This window comes from Sander vitreus, chromosome 5 (genome assembly GCF_031162955.1).
Source record: "Sander vitreus isolate 19-12246 chromosome 5, sanVit1, whole genome shotgun sequence".
In the NCBI taxonomy this organism is placed as follows: Eukaryota; Metazoa; Chordata; class Actinopteri; order Perciformes; family Percidae; genus Sander; species Sander vitreus.
The window spans coordinates 5,958,750-5,977,315 of record NC_135859.1 but is presented as its reverse complement, the minus strand read 5'-3'; the positions used below and the strand labels follow the sequence as shown (position 1 = coordinate 5,977,315).

Genomic DNA, 18,566 nt, shown 5'->3' with positions numbered 1-18,566 from the left:
TATAAAGAGCTGTTTACAACCTTTTTATTTTTTTTTAAATGCATGAAAAAAGTGGTCGCTGTACTTTTCACAGATCACAGCTGCTGTGCCCAGTTGGTTATAAAAGATCTGTCTTTGTCTGGACTATTGCTAAAAGTCTTACACTGTGCTCTCAGAGATTCACATTCCACATGCTCACAGTAAGTGCACTGAACTAGACTATATTCCCTTCTGGGTCAATAGCAATACCAGATCATTTATCAGTTCCCTCTACACGAGTGTCCCAGAAACACTTGAATACCCTAAACACTAGAGAACACAGACTCAAGGTTAGAGCATGTAGCAAGGACCAACTAAGTAAAACTAGATCAAATGCTGCTAAAACTGCAGAATATGCAGCACTTTCATTAACCTCCATTTTCTTTTTAACACGACTCCTCATTTACAGTGCTAATCTTCTTCTCATGATTCCATATACCCATTTTAAAATGGACAACTTTAGCAATGTACCAGGTTATACACGCATACCTACAGCCAGCAGAAGAGTAATATTAGGGATCATACAGAAAGGAAATGATAGGATGGGAAAAACACAAATCCTGGGAGGTTCCTATATTTGATGTAAGTTTTGCAGCTTACATCCTATACTTCTCTACATAATATATGACTCGTGAAGTATTAATATGACTGGTGACTTAACAGATTTGTCGGCTACTTTGAGTCTGTAGGCAACAAAAGTTTCTTTGTCATGATGGAGGTGTGCGTACCATCCTTGTCGCTGGTGGAGGGGCTGTGCGGGCGAATATGAGGACTGCTGCTGTGAAGAGCCTCCCTGTCTCTGTCTGCCTGTGAGGTGTAGGGCTGCTGTTTGCCTGGCTGGCCTGAAAGCTGCTGTTGATGCTGCTGCTGCTGTTGATGCTGCTGCTGCATTTTGACCTCCTGAGAGGACTCCCCATGAGCCATGGTGATCTGTTGCTGGTACAATGCCAGGGCGTGGGGGGGCAGCACTGCCTTGCCACCTCCACTCCGCTGACTGCCCTGCATTGAGGCTTCTGGCATCTACACACAGGATGAAAGGGAAAGAAAAAGGTTACAATCACACCACACGCATAACACAAGCACACTTATACCTGGCATTTGACATATGGTTAGCCACATACAGTATCAGATAAACATGATAGCTAATAAACATATCTTGTTTCCTCGTGAGCTAAAATATCACTAATGCCTGGGATCTAATTTCTTCTCCACAAAGCAATCTATCCCATCACCCAGCATCTGGCTGGCTTATTTTATACAAACATGACTTGACAATTCCACATGCTATACTGTTATCTCTGTAAGCAGAGAGGCAGGGATAGCATTGATACCACTGCACAATAGTGAGAGAGATGGGCAAATCAGTTTTCTGTTTCAAAACACTACCAGGGTCAAATACACTTCCCAAGGCTGGAAAAGTTGATATGCTCTTCACTTAACTGCTGTGTGATGTGTAAGGGGGGAAAAAAGGAAAAATACACACAATGAGAAACATAAAGTTCAACTAGTGACTCACAATAGGTGGTATAGCAGCAGCCCTCTGTTTGAGCTGTTTCAGGTCCATGGGCTTCTGCAGTGTGGAGGATATGACTCCGTCATGAGCGTAGTTCAGTAGACTTGGTCGTGGAGAAGTCATTCTACACACACAGAGACAGAAATAAGTTAGTGCCTTCTCTTGCCTTCTCTTTGCCTGCTTGATCCCAAATACAGCATTGCATTAGAAATCTTCTGAAAACGAGGGCAGACGTCCTGATTGTGTTTCCACATGCCTGCCTACCCATTCCCGCAGGAGACCGGCACAGTCACAAATCCTCACTCACTAAACTATTTAAGTATTCAAAATATGGAGAAAAGAAGGAATACATGGGATGTGTGTGTGTGTGTGTGTGTGTGTGTGTGTGTGTGTGTGTGTGAGATATACACCGATAAGCCACAACATTAAATCCACCTGTCTAATATTGTGTAGGTCCCCCCTTGTGCCGCCCAAAAACAGCTCTAACCCGTCATTAGCGAGACATTAGCAGCAGCATATTCTTTAAGTCCTGCGAGTTGCAAGGTGGGGCCTCCATGGATCGGACAAGGCCACTGCCATCAGGCAATACCGTTGCCACGAAGGGGTGTACCTGGTCTGCAACAGTTTAGCAATGTTTAGGTAGGTGGTACGTGTCAAGTAACATCGACATAAATGCCAGGACCCAAAGATTCCCAGCAGTGCATCACACTGCCTTCGCCGGCTTGCCTTCTTCCCATAGTGCATCCTGGTGCCATCTCTCCCCCAGGTAAACCACACACGCACCCAGCCATCCACATGATGTAAAAGAAATGGGATTCATCAGACCAGCCCCCCCATCTTCCGTTGCTCCATAGTCCAGTGTTGACACTCACATACCCATTGTAGGTGCCTTTGGCGGTGGACAGGGGACAGCATGTCCACTCTGACCAGTCTGCGGCTATGCAGCCCCATACTCAGCAAGCTGCGATGCGTTGTTTGTTCTGACTCCTTTCTATCATAGCCAGCATTAACTTTTTCAGCAGTTCGTGCTACAGTAGCTCTTCTGAGGGATCAGACAAGACGGGCTAGCTTTCGCTCCCTACGCACATCAATGAGCCTTTGGTGCCCATGGCCCTGTTGCCGGTTCAGACCTGCCATTTTGGAGATGCTCTGAACCTTCTGGCCGACACAATTGTCAAAGTTGCTCAGATCCTCACACTTTTTCCTGCTTCCAACACATCAGCTTCAAGACCTAACTGGTCACTTGCTGACCCGTATATCCCACTCCTTGACAGGTGCCATTGAATAGAGATAATCAATGTTATTTACTTTACCAGTCAGTGGTTTTAATGTTGTGGCTGCTCGGTGTATGTAGGATGTGTGTTGACAGAGCCTGAGACTGTGGAAACAAATTGCAAATAAAAATCCATATCCATGTCTCACACATCTGTCGAAAGCACACACTATACTCTGAATCACAGACAGACACACACTTTAATGCACAACAACACAAAAGTGTGTATACACATGCACGGCGCGCGCGCACACACACACACACACACCCCCACACACACCCTCCCTTTGTTTGCTTTGGCAGAGAGAGCTGCTTTTCCCCCAGCTCTGCCAGTACACGCAGTCTGCTGTCATGGAAAAAATTTAACAAATACCATGCAAACAAGACTAATCACTCCTCCCACGCACTTTGACACCCAGTTCTCACACACACACACACACCCCTCTATATGCACTATATATATATTCATTCATACAAAGTACAGATAAACTCTCTGGTTGGTAGAAAAGAGCAACATGGCAACCTGTTGTATACACACAAGTGGCTTGCCAAATATGGCTTCCCTGCTGTACAGTGTAGCTAGGCAACTAATAACACTTCAAAACCCTCACTGCTTTATTTTCTGATGTCTGCTGTGGTAGACCAGAGTAGGACACCTAGTAAACCACTACTCAAAAACCAGAAGCCCTTTGACACTAAGAATTTTAAGCAGGCCCAATGATGTCATTTGTATAATATATATATATATATATATATATATATATATATATATATATATAGAGTATAACATCATTTTTAATTTAAAAAGAAGGGAAATTCATGTTCTTATCTTTTTTTATACCTGAGAAAAACAATCTTATTTCCACTATTTCTCTTGCTACAAGCTCTTACCTGTTTTTGTCTGTGTCTGTCTCCTCCACTTCATCAGCACTGCAAGTGGCACTAGAGTCACTGTCCCCACGGGACCCTTGGTGCTTCTTGGAGCTCTTGGTGGAGCTTTTGACTTCCTCCATCTCTGCTGTAGAAGGTTTTTTATCTATGGCATCGCTGGGTGGTGTTGGCTGCAGCTGCTCTTTGTTGGGCTCCCCTGTCTCAGTCTTTATCTCCTGCTTGATGGCCGATTCTCCATCTTCCTTGACTGGAGGCTTCTCATCCCCTGCCTGGCCAATGTCTGACCCGGACGCCTCCTTGTCCCCGGTGCTGGAGCTGGCCTTGGACCTGCCTGAGCCTTCCTCCTTAGCCTTGCTGTCCTCTGATGAGTGTGGCGAGGGCAAGCTCTCTGTGTCAGAGCTGTTGTTGGCTCCACCTGGCAGGGACAGAGGACAAAAAGAAGCGCAGATCAGAAGACAAGACTGGGCTTACACTGTAAATCATGTATCTCCTTGTCTTTTTTTCCCTTTCATCTTTTCCCCACCTCTTTCTGCTAAACCAGATTCCTCACAGTGCCAGTCTTCTACCTAATCAGGTTTCACTGTACAATAAGGAGGAACACAAAACCAATTGGGATGACGGACGAAATTCCCCCCCGCCCCCCGAGGCTTCTGCACATTGATAAAGTGCAGTCTACACAGTCTACTTCTATCAACAACCTACAGCAGGATTTTCAGAATGCTTTTGTTTGTCATTGCTGAACATGATTCTTCAAGCTAACGGGGAGCTAAAAGAGTTTCGCTGGTACACTGCATTATATAAGCTGCCATTTTATTAGGTATACCCAGTGTTGCCAACTCTTTCCCAATGAAAGTAGCTAGCACTAGCTCCAAAAGTCGCTAAATTACATCATATACTCATTTGCACATTACTGACGTCACCATGTCTCATTTGCATAAAGCTTAGTGGCTGCGTTGGCTAACTGCCTGCTGCTCACGGCCGAAGGAAAGAGAGAGAGAGACCCCGTGCTGTTGGCAGAAGAGCCGTGGACTGCGATTACTCTGAGCGTCATGAATGGAAATTAATTACAATATAATATAGCTTGCTTTCTCCCTGGTGGTCTAAAGTCGCTAAATTTGTCCCTAGTCGCTTTTTAGAAATAAAGTCGCTATGAGGGTCTGAAAAGTCGCAAAATCTAGCCGCCAAGTCGCCAACACTGGCTATACCTGAACAATCTAATGCAATCCAATACAACAGCTCAGCCATAGATTCTGGCATTACAAAGATAATACTGTTGAGTTTTGACGGACACTGTCAAAGAGGTATTCATTTAAATATATGTGTATTATTAAGACTGTAGTTTGCGGTGGTGTTGAACTAAAGGTCAATCTAAGGATGTGCATTGCAAATTAGCTCACACTATGACTCCTGTGGTGTGTGGCATAGGTCTATGCAACATTCCTATACAAATAAACATAAATAAACTCAACTACATTACATCGAAAGGTGTCTCTAATGTTTTACCCACCCCATTTTCAAATATGAGGGGTTAAAATTTTTATAAATCCTCAATATAATGCAGTCCACTACAATACCACCAACTACGACCTCAATAATAAACACCGCTCGGAATGTTTAAACAACTGGCCATTATAGGCTTCATAAAAAGGTAGTATTTGTGGTAGATCGGTCATATTTGATTGCATGTAATGGTATAGTTGAACCTAATAGTGTACAGGCATTGTACATATTATCTAGCCCTGTAAAGGCATCCATTTTGCTTTACTCAGTACATAAACAAAATAAACCAGATACACAGCAACAACTAGTATACACCAAAATAAAACGGCAGTCTATTTTAAACTGTAAAAGATTTATAATGCTCAAAAAGATAAACCCCTCAATTGATAAATGGAAGTAAAATCAAACCGTATAGAGAAGTAAACTGATGTACCTTCTCCATCTTCAGGGGCCTCCTCTTCATTGCCACTGGCTCCTGAACCCTCCATCATCTCCTCCTCCTCTGCTGTATACGGGGCACTGGTCTCCTCATTCTGCAGGGCTTTGCCCCTACGGCGGGCCTTTCGCTCCTTCTCCTGGGTCAAAACAAACACACTAAATAAAAACAGCCCGGGGCACAAACATCTTCAGATAAGATCTTCAGAAGATAAAACAGAAACAATGTTATGGCTTGGTTGTGCACAAAAAGCATGAATGACTTTCCTTTGTCAGCATCACGTGGAGCAAATATTTACAAAAACTGTCCCTGTGCTTACCGATTTCATTTTATGCTGCTGCAGAATCTCATCCAGTTTCTGCCTCTTCTTGTAGTTGAAGTAGAAGTTCTTGCACTGTGACACGGTTTTTGATCCCACCATCTTGGCGATGGCAGACCAATTCCTACCATACTGGAGAAGGCCTGGAATTAACAGATGGACAGGCAGAGAGATTAGGATAGGACAGGAACAAAGACAGCCAGACATGGTTCACATGTGGCCTTGCACGACTACTCCATATCAAATGATATTCTCTATGCAGTTGTTTAAAAAAAAAAAAAGGAAGCTATGCTGCGTAAAATGCAATTGTTGTAAAGATTGTAAATGTAATTGCCATTTTGGTTTATGTACCATAATCAATATCTCCAACCACAATCTCTTCAAGTGCACAGTATGGAAGTCTCTCTATGGTAAGTCAATAGCCATAAACATCTGTCTCTATACAGCTGTCAAAACTGTAGCACAGCCTGGGAGTTTAGTTCACAATGCAACATAGACAGTCCCACTCTCCCAGCAGCAGCGTGGCTTGATGCCATTTGATTCCTAAGTAGAGAGAGAGAGAGAGAGAGAGAGAGAGAGAGAGAGAGAGAGAAACAGAGTGAAGGAGTAAGAGAGAGGGGAGAGGTGGCTGAATAGTCAGTCATACCAATGACATCACCAACTCTCTCAACTGGGGTCACTGGGTGCCATATTCTGACTGACTTTGATGTGACCCAGTTCCAAGAAACCCTGGTCCTTTACTCAGTCAACCACATGATTGTCCTTACACAAGAGTCTACAGGCACCCGCTGGGCCAGAGCTGTGATAGATCAACCTGTCAACACACACACACACACACACACACACACACACACACACACACGTTCAGTGCATGTGTGCTAAAAGAGGAGATGTACTAGGGTGAAGTCAGTGTGTAAGTGCAAGTCAGTGAAGAATAGAATTTGCACTGGTGTTTCCCCCCCCCCCCCCAGAGTCTGCTGTTAGCTAAAGGCAGCTCATTAACAGTGTGTGTTGTAAGAGGCTTAGCTTACACCACCCACTTGTTTCCTGTGCCAGTCTGACAGGCCCTGGCAACAGGACAGGTCTCTTAAAGGGTTGTGAGGAGGGGTGGGTGCTATTAACAGGCACAGAGCCAACACCTCCTGGGATAACCTTGGACATGGGTTCAGAGGTCTCTGCATCTCATCGCTTAATGGAGGGAGTAGGACAACAAGCACAAGTCTGAGCCAAAGGAGAGGAAGGGACAGCTGTTTACAGCTCTGTAATTTCAACTTTCGTATTAATCAGAGCGACTGACTCTGAAATCAGCGCTCTATTGCATAATGCTATTAATAAGTAATAGCGGCAATAAAAGCTGGTCTATTAGTTGACAAGTTTAACTTCTAGGGTATTATTCACAAGGCTATATTTATGTATGTGGACAACTCATAACCAAGATATGAAGATACATATCAACAAGTCACCTACAAATGATAAACTACCCAGAAAAGTCTCTGTCACACTTATCTACTGATTAAAAAATACACTTTTGCTAAAGCTGTGTTTCATCCAGCAGATGTGAGAAGACCTATAATATTCACTGTCATGCTGAGAATTTATGAATGCCAGTATAAAAAGAACTGCCATAACAAGCAGAGGTGATCTTCAGGTCTGAGCTGCTGGTGTCTAAAAGCTGCTGCACACCTACAACCTGTCAAGTGTAAAGAGGTTTTTCAGTTGAAATATTCATCGCTGCTACTAAAAGGCATTGCTAGGACAGCTGCTCCAAGGAAGAAAAGAGGACCGACCAGTCCGACTTGCTCCAAGAGGACTGAGACACATGGCCGACAACTATTAACCTTTTACAGCCGTCTCACGAGTGGGGAGGACTGGGTAGACTGCCCTTCACGTCAAAATCCCTCCACACAAACATGCTCAGACAAACGACGACACAAACCGTGCCATAATATTGCACACCCATTCAAACAAGCAAGACAAACACGTTGCTGCATCCACTGAACCTGAAGCAATAACAATGCAAGTAATTTACTGAAAAGTCAAAGGTCACTTAGTTATGACCGCTAGCTACATCCAGTTTATTCCATCGTATGTATGCAAGCACACAAAGCACAATCCCTAAGCAGCTCGGGTTAACTTGGGGCCTTAGTTGCTGGAGCAACACACATGGAACAAACATCCAATCAGCAGCAGCGATACTGAAGCAGATGGTAGCCTCACAGCCAATCAGGACACTGTATTTCCATTAGCTCCTCCCAGAGAAAGTCCAATCAACACCTGGTGCAGCCAGAAAGTGGTTGTTCCTGTCTGTCACATGCCTGTCACTCCAGCCGTTGCCTCGTGGCCCTGCAGTAGATTACAGTATCTGATCTCCACAGGGCCAGCCGGGAAGCTCTTCGGGGCTGGGCCTTCCGATCCAAAGCAGAGGAGATGAAAACAGCTCAGACTCTGCGCTCTTCCTGCCAGCTGGCTTGATAGTTGAGCCGGTGTCAGGTTGACATGCTCTAAAACAGCACATGCTCCTGGCCTCTCCCCTGCTTTTCCCTCACTCTGTACTCCCTGTGCTTCGGTGAGCGCTGGTCTGTTCTTCTTTGCCGTGTCTCTCCCCAATGGCGGTTGTCTGGGAAGACTTCCACAGGAAAGTGGGACTGTGGGGCGGTGCTATGTGCTCAGCCTCTCTCTCCCCTCATCTGATCTCTCCTCTATCTCTCTTTTTTTTTTCCCCTCCCTCCCTCACTCGGTCCGTCCCTCCCCCTACCTCAGTCTGCCAGCAGGCACCGCGGCACGCACACACACACACACACACACACACACAAACGCATGAGTGAGTAAACACTCACTCGAACCCTCTCTCTCTCTGTCTCTCTTGTTAATACTCGAGCACACAGACGCAAACACATACTCAGGCAGTCCAAGAGTAAACAGCGAGCAGAGAAAGAGAGAGCAGCCCGGAGAGAGAGGAAAGATATAGAGAGAGAGCAGAGCCACTGAGCCAGAGAGACAATGGAGAAAAGGAAAGGATACAGAAGTGGGGAGTAAGCAAAGAGAGAAGAGGGGAGAGACAGGAGGGGGGAGTTGATGTTGATACCATGAGAAAGCATAAAGGCTTTCACATTTTTCCTGACTGACCTGCTTTTCATCTTGAATGTGACCTCTCTCCAGTCTATAACAACACAGAGTGAAGGGAGAGACAAAGTGAGTGGGGGAAAGAGGCGCTTGCCAAATCTTCCACAGCTCTTGCCAATCTGGGCCGTTGCCATCTCCCATCCGAGGGAGACGGACAGAACGAGAGACGGAGATAGAGCAACAGTGGAGGAGAAAGACAGAAAAAAAAATAATGTGCCATTCTCTACCTGCTGCTCCTTTAAATGGGTTCTTTCAGCAAAGCAGAGCAGGGGCCATTATCCAGCTGCCTGACTGCCTGCACCCAAGCAAAGCCTGCCAGATTAGTGCACTTACATAAACGCCAGCCAAGAAGGGCGCACATGCAAACACACACACACTGCTTGGACCAAGTGCACACAGACACAACCTTTTTCTACACATATCTTACACACACACGCACACACACACACACACACACATAGTGGGTTTAAAAGAGAGGCTTTACAAAGACTGGCTGTCCCATGTATGAGCATCGAAAACAAGAGTGATCTATCTCTGAGTGTGGCAATGCCATCCTCGAAGGCAGCGCTGGCTGGCGTTGCCTTGCTGGAATGCCGATGTCCTGCCAGGCACTATAAATGCCATTATTCGGATCTGTTTAGCTCAAGGGGGTAAACACATTAGCATCAGGACACCTAAGCCTCTTTAAAAGATATACATGTCAAGCACCTGCAAGGGAGAGCACCTTGACAGGTGTATTCAATACTTGGGGGGGAGGAATCCCTTTTGGCAGGTGTGAGGGTGGCTGTTAGATCTGATGAAAAACGGCAAGAGCAGCTCCTCCTCTTCGGCCCTCAGGACTGAAGCTGGGGTGCTGTGGTTGTGGTTACATAAGCCCTTCATAGAAGCCCTGCTCCCACCAAGCTGCCAGGCTAATCCTCTGGGATGGAGAGCCCTACTAATCCCGCTGCAGGAGAATGGAACTGTAGACATTAACCAGGATTACTACACGGAACTGTGTTCAAACCAGTCCAGCGCCAGTTATCGCAAAACACAAACCCGAAATTGCAGGAGACACCGCACACACAGACACACAGCATGAGACGGATGCGATAAAGGATGACCAAATGTGGTTTCAATACCACGCTCAAGCTGCTGATAGCTGCTTGCAAGAGGCACTTTATCCACTGTTGATTACAAGGGAGGACATGTTAAGTTAGTCAGAAGCAGAACTGAGAGTTACACAAAGCAAGATAACACATCTACGAATGGCCACAATGCAGCCGTCTTGCAATGAAATTGTTGAGTCAAGAACAGAAAGCAGGACTTGACAAAGATAGTACTAAGCCACCTAAGAAGACGATTTTAAAAAATAATCTACAGAAAAGAACCAGATCGAATCTGGTGCAAACAGATTAGTGGGAAGGTGAGGGGCTCATATCAGGATGTGAGACTCAAGGACTGCACGCAACAAACACTGTCAAACACACTCACACACAGCGCTGGTGCTAGGAAAATGGGCACAATGTCAGTGACCTCTGTGACTCAGCCATAGGCCTCTGGGTAATCTTCAGTCAGAGACAATAAACAGGTTGAGTTAATGACTGCTGCATTTGCAGGGGCTGGCTGATAAGAGGCAGACTTTACAGCCCGCTTGATAAAAAGACAGGATTGCCTTGACCTAGAGAGCTCCAAAGAGCAACAGACCCAGTCCAGACTGACTGACACATACACGCATAGAAACAACCTAGCAGCACGTGGCAGTTGCTGCCTCACTAACAGGAAATCACTTGTCTATGCCTAAAAAAAAAAAACAATGCTTGAGCTGCCGCTAGTGTTCTTTCCTTTGCAGACTCTACATATTATAATACACAGCAATGGAATTAAGTTATACTTCACATGGAGAAAAAAAGGTTTATTCTATATTACCTTTTTTGGCAGTTTCCATCTCTTCTTCAGTCCAGCGAGAGCTCTCATTCATCTCCAGATTAGCTGTTTAATAGAGAACCACCAAGTTAGAGAGGGCGGGAGGAGGGGGGAGTGGGCAGTTGTCACAAAGTCAGTTAGGGAGTGACTGACAAGAGGAAAGGAAAGAGAGAGAGAATTAGAATAAGCGGGTAGGGGGCAGGGTAGCTTGTGCTGCTTGCCAGTGAGGCACTGCAGCGTGGGTCGCTAGGGACTGTTTGTTTTAGATGGAGGAAGCAGGAAATCCAAGGAGAGAAGTCAGTTAATGATTATAGACATAACAACTGGCTTCTTTCCCTGCGCAGCCCATACGCCAGGCCGACCCTGGCCCTGCCTGTCAGACAGCGGAGTGGGAGCCGGTGCTTCTGTGTTCTCTATATATATGAACCTGTGAAGGGCACTGTGGGCCAGCTAGCACTGCTAGCAGTAGGGAAACAAACGGTGTCACCTGGGGATTCCTTGTGACTAAACCTGCGCTGCGGGAGCGACTGCCGCATATACACACACAACTGCTGAAACATTAAAAAAAAATCCCTGAGAGCCTGCAGCAAGAGTGTTAGTGTGTGCATGGTTGACTTACCATCTGCGAGGAAACAAAGAGCTAAGCGGGGGGGGGGAGAGACACTGCTGACACACTGAATATTTTGTCCTTAAATAAAACTTTTGTCTTTTGCCAACAGATGGGATTTAAAACTACATTACTCATGCAGGCACACATTTTACTGTATTGATTTGTCGTTATGCCATTTATGAGTGTCACTTGGGCAAAAAAGTAAGTGCAAGCCCTAATGAATGAAGACAAAAGGAACAACGGTGCCCTCTTGTGGAGTGAGACAGGAGGCCACAACTAGATCAAAGGTGACAGTCAATCCTGCGTGATGGTAGTGAAATTCTTATCTGTAAACCTTAGCTGTAAAATATGTTGTCCTACATTATTGCTTTTAGCTTTTTTTTATTATCGTAATGCTGTCATGTCTGATATTGCGATGGCATTATTGCGATTTGACCCACATCTCCCTCTCCAATTGCACATGCTAAATTTATTTGAATGATAAAATAACACCGGACAGAGGAGCAAATTAGCACTAGTTTGCAGTGCAGCTGAGACTAACCAAGCTCATTGTTGAGTGGCGGTGTGGTGGTCTCCTCCACTTCACTGGTCATCGAGCGGGTGATGCGGCCCTTGCGGCGCCCCTGGCTGTTGGCTGTGCGTCGACCCTTGAAAGCCACAGTGGGCTCTTTGTCCTCTGCATCTTCTCCAGAGGTGTCGTCCCTGTGTTTGAGAAATGTCAACACGGTCAGCAAGGGAAAACACGGTGTGTTCGAAGGTGTACATATGCTGGCTCATTGACATACGAGTCAAAGCCCTATACACAGTCCCCAGTGCCAGTTTTTGGGCAGCATTGCAGGACACTGATATTAATAATTTAGACCAAAAAAAACACAGTGCTTTTATTTGGGGCTAGACCTGAATATTTGACTATTCGTTTGTTGGGTAGCTATTGGCTTTTAATTTTGGGATTCGGATTTTTTGCTTTTCAATACTGTAAGACAACAGAATCCTTAAAAATAAATGCCTTTGACTAAACTGAAAGACACGTGTTGCAGCTCTGTTTCAACAATGTTACGATGAAAAAAAAACGTGCATGCAGGCTGAAATTCACCGCTAGCCGCTCGCTAATTTATGCAGTGGAAACACTTTGCTGTCCATCTCGGCCAAGAACAGAGAAATGTGTGGCTGAGTCAAGTTATACGTTATAACTGAGCTGTGGGAGGTTTATAGAGGTCTGTATGCTCAGGGAGATCTCACTAGTGAAATAAAACTGACAATATTTTCTCAGACGCAGAATGGGCCGTGCTGCTGTTCAGTCAGTCCCAAAAACGAAATTCAAATGACGTCAATCGCCATCACGTCACCATCACAAACCTAGGTACAGACATGTTCGTCTGCATGAGGACAGGTGACGATAGAATGCTGCAGACTGAAACACAAACTTGAAAGACAAAATGCGAACGTGTATACAGACACTGCTTTTTCTTATTTTTCCCCAAGATAATGTATCGAGTGTCAGCACAATGGCATGCCAGGAGACAGCCACTGAGTTTGAACCAACTGCACCTCCATTCATCTTCACCCAGCACGATTAATCTTGCTGAGGGGAGCCGGTGGCACTCTAAATATAGGCGAGTCAGCTGTGGCAGGGACAGGCAGGCAGCAGGGTGTGCTGGCAGTCCCGGAGTCCCCTGGCCTCGCCTCAGAGCAGGGGGGCAGTAAGCAATGCCTCATCATCATCTTTTAATCTGACACGGCTGCTAATAAATATGACATGCTATTACTTAAAAGTACTGGAGTGTACAGCCTGACCTCATATGACCTCGATTCATTTCCAGGCACTAGAAAGCAGTGATATTCCATTTGTTTTGCATCCTTTGCTGGCACTGTGCCTGAAAACATCCCCCTCCTCCACCGCTGCTGCTACCCGCCCACCCACACACACTCCTCCTTACACACTGACATTTCAAATTTGCAGCGAGGTTAATCACAGTGCTTCTTTTCCCCATCAAAAACAACCCAGACTAGCAAAATAAGCACAGAATTTTAAAACCGACAGTTGGCATCCTATTGGGAAGGGGAGACGGATAAACAGGAAAACAGCAGTTTTAATAGCGGGAACAAATGGACACTTGAATTTGCCGTACGTGGAAAGTCTGGCTGGAGGTGAGGGAGCAAGAGCTCAAGGGTTACAGAATGATTGGATTTCCAGATCCGCTCCCCCTAGCCAAAACTTACTCCTACTCCATTTGCAGAAGCCTGATCTGGGACAATTCTAAATTGTGTGTTGGCGAAATGGGGAAAGTGAGAAGATTGTTGCAGCTGTACTGGGTCAGGCTCATACAATGTGGAGGAAATGTTTTCACTCTGCAGCACCTTTTCCTCTCACTCCGTCAGAGTGCTTTTCCAATGAATCAGCAGGTTAACTTTTCTTTGCAGCGCACAGAAATGTTTAGACTTTGAGAAAGTGTTCGATGCAAATGACACGATTTCTGCAGGAAGGTTTAGTCAGTATTAAAAAGTGGCTCACTTCATTCCATCTTCCTTGTCTTCAGCTTCATTTTTTTCTTCATCCCTCTCTGCCTCCTTCTCTTTCTCCTCCTTCTCCTTCTCTTCCTGGCTGCCCCGGTGCACTTGTTGCTGCTGCTGCTGCTGCTGCTGCTGCTGCTGTTGCTGCTGCTGCTGCTGCTGGCCGTGCTGTGGCGAAGAAGACGGAAACAACGAGGCACTCGGTTACAAAGATAATCCCACATAACTGGACACACAGACTTACCAACAAACACCCTCACCTCTCCTGTCGCCAATGTACCTTAGACACATACACTTCAATGTGTGGACACTAGTGCTGTCAAACAATTAAAATAGTGTGACGTGCACCAACGACACCAAAACAAATTCCTTGTATGTGTTAAAAAACGTACATGGCAATAAAACCCTTTTCTGATTCTGAGTTAACTCGCAATTAATTGCACATTTTTCCTGTGTCCCTTGATTTCTTTTTGCCCCATTATTTTTTCTCATTTTAATGCTCTTATCAACATGATACAACATTACTTTTAAAACGGTGCCTGAACCGAAAGAGAGAGAGAGAGAGAGAGAGAGAGAGAGAGAGAGATTATATATAATAATTATATATAAACCGAGCACCTTGTTCAATTGTATTTGTCTGTTCTTCATGTTAAAAAATATAAAACAATAAAAAGTTGATCTAAAAAAAACACTGGATGGGAAAAGGGTATTTTACAATAACTTTGAATGCACCATGAGGCTGGCGAGGCTGAGTCCGCTACAGTCTGGCGTTAGAATCCTCTCCAGTGAAATACAGTCACACCGTTTAGCTGTCAGCATTTTAACCGTGTTTACTCCAGCTGCTAGCTAACGGTAGGCTAACGTTAGCTGCTGCTAAGTGTAGTGTTGACTAGCGTCCTGTGCGGCGATGTTTCAGTTCCCTCTAACGTCCGTTTTCGGAGCATCAGAGAGAAGCGCAGGCATTTAAGTGGCACCTAAATAAGGCACGGAAATCCGCGTTGCTATTCGGTCCGGTAGATAACGGTCGTGCCGTATTAGCACCGGATCTCGGACCCCGCCACCCCCGACTAGTTTGCAGGTATGTACTACTCTTTGGCCAGCTCACAAGCCCAAACAAGTGTGTCTGTTGTTTTGCTTCCGGTCTAGCTAGATCCGGTGTGGTGTTGTAGTTTTTCTAACGTTCCTAGTTTTTGCAACAGCATGTGAAAAAAACTACAAAGTTTGCTATGCCAAAAAGAACGTTAATCTTGCGATAAAAAAATTGACGGCGTTAACACAAACCCATTTTAACGCCGTCAATTTTTTTATTACACGTTATTAACGCCGTTAATAACGTGTTTAACTGACAGCACTAGTGGACACAAACATAAAAAAGGACCACCTGAATCATTTTGCAATGTTGTTCACTATAGAAAGTGACAGTTTCACATCTGCAGTCTTTTTTTAGATTATTTTTTGGTCTTTTCTGCCTTTAATTTGACAGGACAGCTAGGTGAGAAAGGGGAGAGAGAGGGGGAAGACATGCAGTATATGTGCACCTGCTCTACCCACTGAGCAAACCCGGCCACAACCATGTACATTTTCTGCCTGTTTGCCAACAGTGAGGGAGGAGGCACTAACAAAAACATTATTCAGACAAATGTACGTTTGGCACACAGCTGCAGATGGTATGATGTCTGACTGAGATAACACAACAGACCACCATGATGTTTGCAAAAAACAAATCTTTGACATTTGAGAAGAACTTTGTTTCACTTGTTTTAAGTACAGAATAGATACGAACCTCAAAACTCCTATTCATTTTCTGCATCGACAAAACAGGATACGAAAGTTCCGAAATATGCTCTTTAAGCACCCAGAACCACTTCCTTACCAATTTCCTGTCTGTCTGGGCTTTTAGGGCTAGAGTTCAGATTAGTACTGATATTCGGTACGACCACAAAAAACTTCAAAACGGCTTAATATTGACCAAGCAAACCTAATTAAACTGATCAGAACTTCTACTTTATTTTATTATTTGCAGTATTTGCAGTTGCTGTCTGTGGGCTAATGCTCATCCAAAGAATATTAACTTTTGTTGATCTTTTTACTACATATCTGCTTTATAAAAAGACATTACAAGTGGTTTCTGGCAAGGGAACATAAAAAGGATGCAAATTTAGACAAAGTTAGGAGAGAGAGAGAGCAAGAGAATGAGCAGGAAATGAGACCACAAAATAAAGCGAGATTAGAGCAAGATGGCAGGGAGTTGAGCAAGAACAAAATGCACCTTTTCTTCACAGGAGCTACCTGCAAAATATCACTAATGTCCTTTCCCTCCCTTTGCAGTTCATTTTTTTCCCCCTTCCCCCAGCCTAATAATCTCTATCCAGCGAAACTATAAAGATCTGTTAGCACTGCGTCTACATATGCCTCAAGCTGACCTAGGGCCAGTGCTGCAGAAAGTGTAGTTAAAGAAAACAGCAGAGCAGCCACCCCACCACAGCCCTGTGAGGGAAAAAAGGCTCAGTAAGGCTGGAAACACATTAACATTTGCCTTAAACCATTACTTATCCCCTCCATCTCGCCAAATGTAATCTCCATTTGCATTTGCAGTCATTCTAACATATAGCACTGCACTTTCTGTTCATCCTCTGTAGCTACCTCCCTCTGTGACTGCAAGCTGTTAATGCTAGCTGCTACTCAAGAGATGTGGAGCAAAGCGCCAGATAATGAACGGAGGTTCATTCAGGAAAGATGAAGAGACACCCTCCTTGTACCAACAGGAAAAGGTCGCCAGAAAATGAATGTGCCATTTCCTTAGCGCCCGCCACCATGAAGTTTCACAGCTAGCACCTGATCTGAGGCTAAGTAATAACTGGTAGCTCTTTAGCAATAGAAATGACCTGTGTTTAAAAAAATAAATAAATAAAAAGTCAGTATGGAAATAGTGCTGACATGATGGGGTTGAGCAAATTGTGGCACTTGATTAGTGAACTGTATGACCTTCGGCGTTTTTCTGAACTATTCATCAAGGGAGTTCGTTGGCTTAGACTACCTCACTGTGTTGTAAAGAAGTCACTAGAGCTCCAGTGTTGGTAGTGAGATTAGGGCTGTGCATACAGGACACATTATAACCAATTCAATGCCCCGTTTTCAGTAGTTTTCAAAGAGTTTAAATCCTTTTAGTGCGCCAGATACCTCGCGTTTATCTCCATCGTATGCTTTGCACAGCGCACTGTGCACCCAAAGTCAAAACATATTCAATATTCCACATAGAAAAAATGTCTCTGGTGTCCAACCGAATAAAATCAGTGGCTTTTTTAATGTTACATTGACTGTACAAAAGAACAATAGGGGGGAGTTAATAGAGGGTTTTCCTGCCAAACTTGTTTGACAACAGAGAATGGCATTGGAGCTGAAGGGTAATGGCTGAAATGGAAAACAAGTTTTTCGCCAACTAGCGAGTGGTATTTAGCTAAGTGATTGCAGCTGCCTTTTTGGTTGCCTAGCAATAGCAAAAGGAGACTTTTTTTTTTTTTTTAATAACTGTAGTGAGGCCCCTAAGATTTTCAGGCTTACAAAACTTGTTGTGTGGTTGGGTCTTGATGTAAAGTAGAGATCTTTTATAACCATTAGTTTGAAAGGTGAGAATACCTGGCTTCTTCCTCTGCGTCTGTAGTTCCTCCGCACTATGTTCTTATAGTTTTCATTCTTTTTGGTCAGGTAGTAAAAGAGCACACACTCCGCCACCGTCTGAAACATGAAAGAGATGAGGGTTTTTTTAACAATCATGACTGATCACCCAGAAATACACATGAAAAAGAAAATTAATCAATACCTTTCTCTCCAGAAAAGACGCAATCAGACCAAAGTTTTTGGGGTGCTGGATGAACCTGTGGGAGCAGAACAAGGACAATTTAGCAACCTGCTAATGGAATGACTCAAAATCATTGGCATTTGCTGATGATTTTATTTTTTTTATTCATTTTTTTTTTATCTTAGAGGTATACTACATCTATTGCATTAATCCTAAATCAAGAAAAACGTGGCATCTAATATTTTAAAAATTACACCAGCCAATCACTAAATCACAAATCTTCATGAATGTTTGGGATCAAAGTTATTAGAAAAGGAAACTGACGCTCTTCCTATTGCATGAGGGTAGACTTTAAAGCCACTGATTTCACTGTGTGGGTTTGATCCAATTTGGCAGCCTGAAACGCCTCCTCTTGTTTCTCACGAAAGGGGAAGAGTCACTTCCTTACCAACAACCGGCTGACCCTTTATCCATCACACATACTTTACAGGGAGTACAAGACATACCATTAATCTTGTTGCTTAAAAAGAAGCTCTCGATCACTTTGTTTGCAAAATGAGAATGGAGCTGGAGGAGAATATGGGATTTGCTAAAAATTACTGCTCATACATTGCATTCTAGGTGCAAAATGCCAAAGCCAAATGCCAAAATGTTACTGTCAAAAACTA

The 18,566-nt window shown here is 44.4% G+C and overlaps 1 protein-coding gene across 8 annotated transcripts in view; it reads right to left on the bottom strand.

Annotated features, from left to right (window-relative positions):
- Positions 1 to 18,566, bottom strand: part of ncor2 (nuclear receptor corepressor 2) — a 104,989-nt gene that overhangs the window by 24,178 nt on the left and 62,245 nt on the right. For 7 of the 8 annotated variants that reach the window (XM_078250198.1, XM_078250203.1, XM_078250197.1 and 4 more), the window contains exons 13-22: positions 17,920 to 17,974; positions 17,736 to 17,834; positions 14,101 to 14,267; positions 12,130 to 12,290; positions 10,982 to 11,044; positions 5,951 to 6,093; positions 5,629 to 5,770; positions 3,696 to 4,110; positions 1,535 to 1,655; positions 747 to 1,038 (exon numbers count right to left, since the gene is read on the bottom strand). In XM_078250198.1, coding sequence (XP_078106324.1) covers positions 747 to 1,038; positions 1,535 to 1,655; positions 3,696 to 4,110; positions 5,629 to 5,770; positions 5,951 to 6,093; positions 10,982 to 11,044; positions 12,130 to 12,290; positions 14,101 to 14,267; positions 17,736 to 17,834; positions 17,920 to 17,974 — 1,658 coding nt within the window. The remainder of the gene's footprint in view (positions 1 to 746; positions 1,039 to 1,534; positions 1,656 to 3,695; positions 4,111 to 5,628; positions 5,771 to 5,950; positions 6,094 to 10,981; positions 11,045 to 12,129; positions 12,291 to 14,100; positions 14,268 to 17,735; positions 17,835 to 17,919; positions 17,975 to 18,566) is intronic. The other variant, XM_078250199.1, reaches the window with a different exon arrangement.